The 9961-nt window shown below is 37.3% G+C and overlaps 1 protein-coding gene and 1 pseudogene across 3 annotated transcripts; one reads left to right on the forward strand and one right to left on the reverse strand.

Annotated features, from left to right (window-relative positions):
* Positions 1-788: 788 nt before the first annotated feature.
* LOC120190077 lies at positions 789-5266 on the forward strand. 3 transcript variants are annotated; one of them, XM_039193205.1, is made up of 10 exons: positions 789-1280; positions 1965-2001; positions 2114-2192; positions 2284-2329; positions 2420-2518; positions 3357-3425; positions 3510-3858; positions 3960-4105; positions 4503-4858; positions 4897-4962. In XM_039193205.1, exons 1-10 carry the CDS (start codon positions 846-848, stop codon positions 4919-4921), a joined length of 1641 nt encoding a protein of 546 aa, XP_039049136.1. In that variant the 5' UTR covers positions 789-845; the 3' UTR covers positions 4922-4962. The 3 variants fall into 3 exon arrangements, with proteins under 3 accessions (XP_039049136.1, XP_039049134.1, XP_039049135.1); XM_039193203.1 differs by having other exon boundaries at positions 4503-5266; XM_039193204.1 differs by lacking the exon at positions 2420-2518 and having other exon boundaries at positions 4503-5266.
* Positions 5267-5603: 337 nt separating this feature from the next.
* Positions 5604-9577, reverse strand: LOC120190566 (annotated as a pseudogene).
* Between the last annotated feature and the right edge of the window lie 384 nt (positions 9578-9961).

Here is a 9961-nt window from a genome sequence, read left to right on the forward strand (position 1 = left end):
TACTAGTGACGCTGGCATCTTGTATTGTACCCCTTTGTTCGCCGAATGGGCCTATTAAAAATAACAATAAACACTAGGGAAAATTATAAGTTTAATATACGATTATCACTTTTGTTTTGTTTTTGTCATTCAAATATTTTTTTATTCTAAATCATATTAATATTAATGTCACAATTAACTTTAAATGAAATAAAATATATCGTGAGTTATTCGAGATTAATTTAGTTAAAGCTCGATAAATACACAATTCGAATGGATTTGACTAAAGTTCTTAACAAATCGGAACAGGTTATTTGATGTTCGACTCAAAAGTTTACGAGCAATTAGAAAAAATAATATTTTTAAATAATATTTTTTTAAAAAGAATTACATATTAATAATATTAACATTTATGTGTTGATTTTTTTAAAAATCTCGTATAGCATTTTTATGTACTTAAGGTTTAGGTTCGAGTTTGAGCTTCAGCTATGTTAAGTTAAGTTTAAGATTTTTTTTTTATTTCGAGCATTTTCGAGCTTCAATTCATGCTTTCGAGTTCGAGTTGAGCTTGAAAATTTTAGGTTCGTGAGTTTTTGAATTGAGTTGAGCTCTATTTTAGAGTTTTTGAGTCAAATTAAGCTCGATAATACTCGAGCTCGATTTTGCTTGTTTACAGCCCTTATTACAACTTACTAAAATGAAATCAAAACGCGACATTAAATATTATTAAAGAAAACAGTTAGTGACCAAAACATAATAAAGTGATAGTTGACATACTAAACATATAATTTACCCTAAAAACTAATATAATAAACGAAGTAAGGAACCAAAGGTTGTTTAGAGGGAAAAATAAAAAAGAAAAAGCAATGGGTGGTGTTGGTGAGATTGCAGCGGAGACAACGAGGAAGAGGAAGAAGAAGGGAAGGCCCTCTCTCTTAGAACTTCAAAAGCGCTCTCTCAAACAACAACTGCAGGAGCCACAGCAACCGCAACAAAAAAACCCTAATCTCATTAACCCTAATTCTTCCAGGAATTTGACCTGCCGGTCCTCTTGCCGCCACCCCAATCTCAACGGTGGCTCCCCGGTTTCCAGAGGAGACGACGACGATGATGACCGTCAACATAAGAAGCATAAACTATTGATTGGCTTCAATTCTTCTCGTAGTCATCAACATTATCCGATTCCTTTGGCGCAGAATTCGGCCTCCCCTGGATCTGATTCTAATGCAGATGATGAAGAACCCGACGCGTCACTCAGACGTCGCAAGTTCACCACTGTCAAGCCTGGATCTGATCGGACGGTGATTAATCATACACTAAAACATTTATATATATTTATTTTCGCGGGATTTTGAAACCGCTGTTTTTGAAATAGAAACAAAAATGATTTTCAAACTATTTTTTTGGATATTTTATTTTTAGTGTTTATATTTTTGGGTTTCGAACTTAATTGCGCCGATTTTTATAATTGAAAATTGAAATGGAGATGAATGAACGAGTTTGACTTAAGAAATGTGCTTTCTTCTTTTTATTGGGTATTGTTTCAACTTTTTTGATTTTCTTCGAACTTCAAGTAGGGTTGAACACAGTTTTCCTTTCTTTCCTGATTTACGATTTTTCCATTATTATTTTATAGATTCGTTGTCTGGCATCTAATCCGACCTTTATTTTTTAGCAAAACAATAGATGCACAGACCACCATTCTGACAAGCTTCATTTTGTCTTTTACTTTACTAATAATACTTCGAAGTCCTTTTTTTGGGCACTTGCTTTGCATTATTGTAGCGTTTTTACTGGAACTTTCCACACCGATTATTCAGTGATCAAGGCAAATATCTCTTCCAATAGATTTTCATTCTGGGATCTTTATAAATAATGAATAAATATATTTTATTTGGTAAATAATAATAAATACATGTGTATATATATATATATATATATATATATATATGTTTGTTTGATACGAGAGTTTATCTTATTTACAGGAAGAAAAGTCATCGAAAGTGACAGACACTCTTCACGGTATAAATCAATCTCGGTTTTCATGAAAAAGGCATTTCTGGGGATTCTTAAAAAGAAAAAGAGGTGTTGGGTTTTGGTAAATAAACTAATTTTATGGTTTATTTGTTGACAGGGTCACCGGTGGAGTCTGGCCCCACGACTCCTTTGCCAGACAAAAAGTTGTTGGTGTTCATTCTTGACAGACTTCAAAAGTATTATTTTTATTTTTAAATTTTTTGGTTCATTTGGTTTTTCTTTTTCTTACCCCATCCTATGTTTATTGGATTTTGATTGTTTTTACAGGAAAGACACTTACGGGGTATTCTCAGAGCCAGTGGATCCTGAAGAGGTGCATTTTCTTTTTCGTTCTTGCACAATGTAGATTACTGGAAAGAGAAATCCCAGTCAATGAGATAATGTTGGATTGTTCTCGATACAGCTTCCTGATTACCATGACATTATTGCGCACCCCATGGACTTTTTGACAGTCAGGAAAAAACTTGTTGGTGGAGCTTATACTACCTTGGAACAATTTGAGGTTTGTTTTGCAAGCCTTCTCTTTGCTAATATAGATGCAATGTTCATCTATCTGTCTACCCTTAGACGGGTTGGAGAGGGATGGCTGATCAAGTTGTTTGACTGTATTACCTTTAATGGTGTTTAAGTTTCTTTTTTCTGGATTTGGTTGATTTGTGTTTTTTGTAGAAAATTGAATATGCTGATTAAGTAGTAATGTTGTTGGCTATAATGTTTTAGTTCGTCATTTTAAGTCCAGTTGTCTGGTATAGCATTTTAGTCACTTAAGCCTGCAAGATTCTTTAATTTGGCTTTTGGATAAGTAAGTTTTATTCCAACTAACAGCAAACTTTTGCTACAATGTCTGTGACAAAATACACAATCAGAAACCAATTACAATAATTATCAGCCCCTGCATATCCTATCTGAGTTATTTACTATTAAATTTGTTTCACTAATCATGTATTGCTCTGTATTCTTTGTGCATATTTCATATTTCTATTTGCCCTTTTATATCGATGTTTATATGATATAGAATTCAATTGGAAATGCCCATGATTTGTGAATTTGATTGCTGAACTTGTTTTGTTTAGCTTGGGATCTTAACATCGTTCTCTTCCCTAGCAGAAAATTGTATATGCTGTGAGTTGATTTTTAACTGAGAAGATGAAAATCCTAATGAAATAATTTTCAAGTCAGTATGGATGCACTGGACTTTTCCGGTGAGGATAGTCTTTAGTTTTTACAAACATGTAACAAAACTTCGTTTTGGGGGATTTAGTTTCCTTCATACGCTTTTCTGGCACGATATCTGATGTTTCTGGAACTGGAATTGAAATATGTGAGTTTTTTTCATACAGATGGATGTTTTTCTAATATGCTCGAATGCAATGCAGTATAACGCACCGGATACAATTTACTTTCGACAGGTTTGTCTAGGTCTTAGTTGTATTAACTCCTTTGTCATGATACTCTGGTTTCTGTTATTTTAAACATCTGGAGTGGTTGGTTAGGCACGGTCAATACAAGAGCTGGCTAAAAAGGACTTCGGGGATTTGAGGCAAGATAGTGATGAAGGTGAACCCCAACCGAAAGTTGTGAGGAGAGGAAGGCCACCTGGAAAGAGCCTCAAAAAGTCATTGATGCGATCATCTTTTGACCGTGTTGGTTCTGAGCATCCCTCAAATGCAACTCTTGCTGCTGGTCGAGATGCTTCCAGCCTTTCAAACACTTACAATTTGAGGAAAGAACCTACTTCCCGCAAGCTATGGCCTGCTGATACATTAATCAGGTCCTCCTGGGGTTCTCCTAGCAAAGAAAATTATTCCAGTTGTTCAACTGAATGGGAGAATGAATTTCCAGGTTTGCTATTTTAACTGATTCTTAACTTTTTTGAATGTGAATTGTTATTTACCGCATGTTTTTTATATTCATATTGAGCTATTTTTTCTCTCATTTTGTAGCTTCTGTCGTGAAGGCTGTGATGAAGTATGGGATGAAACATTTCACAGTAGATGAGAACAGGCGGGACTCCTTCAACCATTCGTTGACTTCTGGACATGAGCAACATATCTTTTCCACCTTGGATGAAGTGAAGCAACTAGTTCCGGTGTGTATGCTGCAAATAATGGTCATTAATGCATTAGTTAATAGATTAATTATTGAGTTATAAGATGGAATGTCTGATTGACCTTTTCCACCATAAACTGTCATAATAAATTGCATGAAAACGTTCTAGTGCAATATAGGTAGGCTTGTGCCTGATAATTTGATCCTATTATATGTTTATCCAAAAGGGTTTCTGAATATTCTGACAACTCGTGTTTATAGAGAATAGAAAACTATCCAGATCACCGGAAGAATAGACTGCTTGATCCCTTATATGATATGGCCAGTGGCCACTGCAGTGACAGCTACTTTTTTATCTCAATTTTATTTTTTGTTAATTATATTTTTTTCATCCAATGGTAAGTGGTGACCTTTTTCCCCCTTTCAATGTCTATCAGGTTGGTTTGAGAGCAGAAAATGGTTATGCTACAAGCTTGGCACGTTTTGCTGCAAATCTTGGACCTGTTGTTTGGAAAATTGCTTCAAGAAAAATTGAAAGTGTTTTGCCTACCGGGATCAAGTTTGGTCCTGGATGGGTAGGAGAAAACAGGACGGTAGGGCAGCCTCAATGTTCCTTCGCCAACAAGCAGAGATCTTCAAATTCTCTGTCTGATAATCCTCCTGGCATATTTTTATCTGCAGCTACTTCTGGTTCAAACTCCATTGCCGCAAGTATATCTCCTTTGCAAGGTAAAGAAGACACAGAAACTGTCATTGGTCTAACTTCTCAAAAGGACTTGGCTTCTGCACCTTCTCATCAGTTTCAGCAAAGACTTTTACCGCACTCTAGTTTCAATGGTTCTATTGGTGTGTCTAGGGTTGGTTATTTGTCTCAAATGGGGTTTCCTGAGGCAACTAATGTCGGGCTTCTGCGGAATTCCAATAATGAGCAGGATTTACTTCCATTTGCCCCTGATCTTAATGTAAGATTCCTGGCACCTGTTTCACCTAGTTCTAGGGTGCCAATTGGTTCACCCCAGCACCCGGATTTAACGTTGCAACTGTGATAATTAGCCAACACTTTCCAAATGATGTGGCATGTGTGCACTAATTGCAATATTAGATCTTGGCCTGTATATGAATTTACTTACCGCATTCTTCATTGGAAGGTCCGTTGAGGCGCAGTAGTAGTTCCTCAACAAGATATATCAAATTCTTTCATAGGTTAAAAAGTTATAGATTTATATGCAAACTAACATCTTGTTATATTTTGAGTTGTTGGGTAGCAAAGAAGAACATGAACATTGTTAACCAATGCTAGTAGTGGTACTAATCATGAATATTGTTCTTACCAATATATATATATGTTGGGAGCATATATGCAGTTCTCATGTTTAACTCTAGATCTGTGTTAATTTTGGTCTCCTTCTCTGCTTCACTCTGGTGTTTAGTCTTTAAGATAAACATTATATCAATCTTATTTAATCAGCAATGTTTTTCATGTACGTGCACAAAGAAAGTAATATCTTGAAATATAAAATCATAGTTTTCGTCATCATTCATCATATAAAAGTTGTCTTGTATTGTTCTTGGTAAACGCAGGAACAATAGCATGCATTGTGAAAATCGTACATGTGAGAGGGTAGAAAAAGACTCGTTCATTCACTGTTCTAATAGCTACCTTTGGAGATATCTTCTCTTGTCTTGATGTAATATATTACATGGGCAAAACCATCCAGAGCATGCAAAACATAGTCATCAACTTCACTTCCCCCCATCCTATTACAAGTATTTCCTGGAAAGTTTCTCTTTTGCTACCTTTATTTTACTTCTGCTAGTGCTATATGCAAAGGAAGTCAGAAATGAGTTTTTCCTCCATCAATGCGTTCAGCAATTGAGATTTCTGCTCTTGAAAACATTGTTTTTCTCTATTAGAATCGAATCCGAATCATATCGGTGGTGCTTCAGATCAAGAAGGAGCAGTGTTGCCTGAAGACTGGTCCAAATGACGATGAGAAACTTGTAATAAGAGTTGAATTGTGTTGCCCTCAGACCATCCACTTACATCAATACACTCCTCCAAATCAGCATCACATGTTAATAAGATCCACTCAGAATCATCATCCAAGTACTTGAGATCAAATCCAGTTATATCATCCATATTAAACCGTCTTGCAATTTCATGCACTAAATCTTTAAATCGCCATTTACTTTGCATGCGGAAACGTATCTTCACATCTCCATAGGTGATCTTTACCCTTTGAGCATCCAAATCCTGAGCAATTGGATTAGTATTCTTTGTAATTATGGGGTGAATACTGTCGGGGACAAGCTGTTCCTTAAGATATCTAAAGCATAGTCCTTGAATTGAGGCGTGCAGCTCGGGTTCACTTGTAATCCTTTTCAGCTCATCATCCCCAGAGTTCTCTCCTATTATAAGACCTTCATTACCAGACATGTTTAATTTTGAAAGTTGACGCGTAATGATAGAACAACTATGACCTGAATCGGAACTCTGACTACATGACGCGGAAGGTGAATTTGAAGTAGCAGCATGGGAAACGAAATTACCACCCTCGGGCTGTAGGTTGTTTGCTTTGGCTTGCCATTCATCACCGAGTCTGAGGCCGAAAATCTACTCTTTCCTGATGATCTTGGAGAGGCCGTCTCTGGGAAGTTTGGGTACAAGGCACTAATATGAAAAGCACCAGAGGCACCTTGTACTGAATCAATGTAGTGTTGGAGTTTCTGCAAGTTGTGTCCAACTTTCTTGATAGTTCGAGATGGCCAGCGTTTTATTCCATGTTGCCTGCAGATTCCTTTTTAAGGTTGTGGGGCACACTGAAAAATATTGAAAGAACACAGGAAATGACATCAAATTGTAGAGAAATACAGCCAACAGTTTACATTTATTCTCATCAGTATATCATGCCATGCTATATAACATCTATACTTTACGAAACAAACAGAAAGAAAATAGCAACAAACATGGTGACATGCAGATTTAAGCCTTAACCTTTTTTCTGTCTCCATTTTTCATCAGTAACTTCTTTTAAGCACGAAACGGTTAGGCTGTTTATCTACCAAGCTTACGCTAAACCCGAAACATCCACTGATACTTACCACCAAGACTTTTTGATGCCTCTTTTAGACTTCCAGCAAAATATTGGCGGAGAACTTGCAAAGTGACTGTCTTTTCTGCCTTGCTACGCCTCTTCTCTCCTGTTTTTCTCTTAGCCACACTCGAAAAGCTGATCTCATTAACGGTAGATTCTCCACATCCAACACTTGGGCTAATATGTTGTTGATGCCTCTTCACCTTAGATAATTTTTTATCTGTCACCACCCTTGCCCTTTCTTTCCTGAGTACCGTCGCGGTGCTAGTGCTAGTACTACTGCTTTGTTTAACATCAGTGAGACCCGCAGTCCAAGACGGATTTTCTCTAGAATACTTTTCTGAATGATGGGTGCACTGCTCTTCTGATAACTCTTCTCTACTAAGCATGCCCTCCGAAGGGGCTATAACTTCACTAACTGCCAACTCTGTTTCTTCCTCTAGCTCCTTATTTGAGACAACTCGTAGGCTACGGCATACTTGTTGTATAACCCTGGATAACGAATTAATCATCTCCTTTTTCCCTTCAGGATCTCTGCAGTCTGCAGGTAAAAAGAACTCCAAGACAAAGTCTGCTTTACCAGTGTGAATGCATCGCAAACGTATGGCAACAGCAGCATGCAATTTAAAAATCCTTGCATGGTGCGCTAGAGGATATTCAGTCTTCTTAAAGGAGGTTATGTCAGTTGAGAAGCATGGCTGGTTAGTCATAAATGCTCTCCCAGCTACACCCTGACCTTTTAACAAGTGATGCTCGGAGCAAGCCTCATGAAAACCCCAGATATCAGGCTCAACAATATAGCAAGCATCATCCATGGTAGACACGCAATGAACGTAGTTCTCGATGGAATGCCGACAACCCTCTTTACCTTGCTGCATACAAGAAACCCAAGTCTGAGCCAGAGGTAATCGGTGGGACTCACAAGCACACCTCAAAACTTCTTTTATCTCCGGTAGAGCCGCTTGGTAGGAACGATCACATGCCTGATAAAGTGTGAGACTAACCCTTAAATGCAAGAACAAGTTGAGAATTTAACAATTTAGCTCATTCCAAAACTGTGAGAAAATTTACCTTTATGTTTTCAGTGGTGGAAGCTATAGAACTCCTAAGATTGACAGCCTGCTTATGAAGAAAAACAGGACGAAGTAGTAGTATCAGGATTTGAACTGAATGCTCCAAAATGCAACTATAAACACAAAGTTAATCTGGATTTACCTCAAATGCTTTGCAAACGGTTTCCAGCTCTGGCCGAATCTTGATTTTCTCAGTCGTCATCACAACTTCAATAACACCCAAGCAAGTCCTACTATCTTGTTCAAATACAGGAAGGGCAAAGGTTCCACGGACATCATGTTGTTGAGCATGATCGACTCTAGGGTATTCATCACTTCTGAAGAACCGGACATCAGGAGTCCACTCAGGGATCTTACTCAAGAAAACACGACCAGGCAGTCCTGCTATGTCCTTAGAATCTTCCTCGGCTGAGAACTGATATCTGACAGAGATGTTCCTATAACTTGCAAGCCTTTGGCTGTTGGGATCAAGTGAAAATGGGTGTTCACTTGTCGTCAAAACACATTTACCTCCTTTATTTACAGGTAGCCATAGTTGTACAAGGACGTCTTTTTCTTGTGCAACATCTTTTATATGATTAAGTGCTCCAATTAACCTCTGCATGACAGAGGTTGAAGGACCTTGATTAGTTCTTGGTCCGATCCACCATCTTCTACTCAGCTCAAAAGCCTCGGTTATAAAATCACCATTTAGATTACGAGTTGGCTCAACATCATCAACTATGTTGTGACTAAAATGAGTTCCTTGAGAATGAGTTTTATTCATCTGTGAATTTCCAGGCAACAATGATATTTCACTCTCTCCTTGAATGAGGCTACCACCAAAATCACCAGCAATAGAGTCCGAAGATGGCCACACGTATCCATGATCAAAGAAAACGTTAGGATTAAGGAAATCAGACCCCTCAGTTGGACTTGTCTCCAACCAACATCCATCTACAACAATTCATCCATGTAATCCAAATACATTCCTGGTGAGAAAATGGAATCTTCCATGACAATTTCAGAGGATGGTCTTGTGTCAACTATAAATCTTGACAAGAATTACTTCTAGTATCGATTCCTGTCTTCACTACGTAATCTGTTCGTAGTGAAAAATGTGACCAATCAAAATCTTCAGGATTGAAATACCAACTTGGATAAGATCATAAGAACCGGTAGACTAAAAGCTTAGGACAAAGAAATAAATGTTATGCATAAATCATATAAAGATTAGGCTTATGTTTTGCTCTTCTGCATCTAATATGAGTCAAAACCAAAGAAAAAACAAGATGCAAATCAGCAGCAAGTAAGAGAATAACCAATCAAAGGATAAATCCCGATCTGAGGAGCACCATATTTCATGATGCTAAATTCAAAACGAGAACAAAAGAGCAAAGATATAAGAACCCACTTTTGACATATTCTTCTCCCGTCTATTAAGCAGATTCCTTCAGGATTCAGCACATTTGATTCAAGATTCTAGTTTCCACCAGAAGTAATTAATAAAAGTGTTAATCGGATTTTAGGACTAATATAACCCAAAACATTTTCAACCATTTAAACCGAGCAAAATAAGAACAAAAGAAAGCAACTCACCATGTAGTATTTGATGACACCCTAAATCTCAAACGAGTACTACAACACCACCATTGGGCATACCACATTGTTTATTCTCTGAAATATTTATTTATTGTCTCTTGGAAGTTGAAAATTGTATGAAGCAGTTGCAGGTGAAGAACGTGAGAA

The sequence above is a fragment of the Hibiscus syriacus genome, unplaced genomic scaffold, assembly GCF_006381635.1.
Source record: "Hibiscus syriacus cultivar Baekdansim isolate YM2019G1 unplaced genomic scaffold, ASM638163v2 tig00116962_pilon, whole genome shotgun sequence".
NCBI classification, from domain to species: Eukaryota; Viridiplantae; Streptophyta; class Magnoliopsida; order Malvales; family Malvaceae; genus Hibiscus; species Hibiscus syriacus.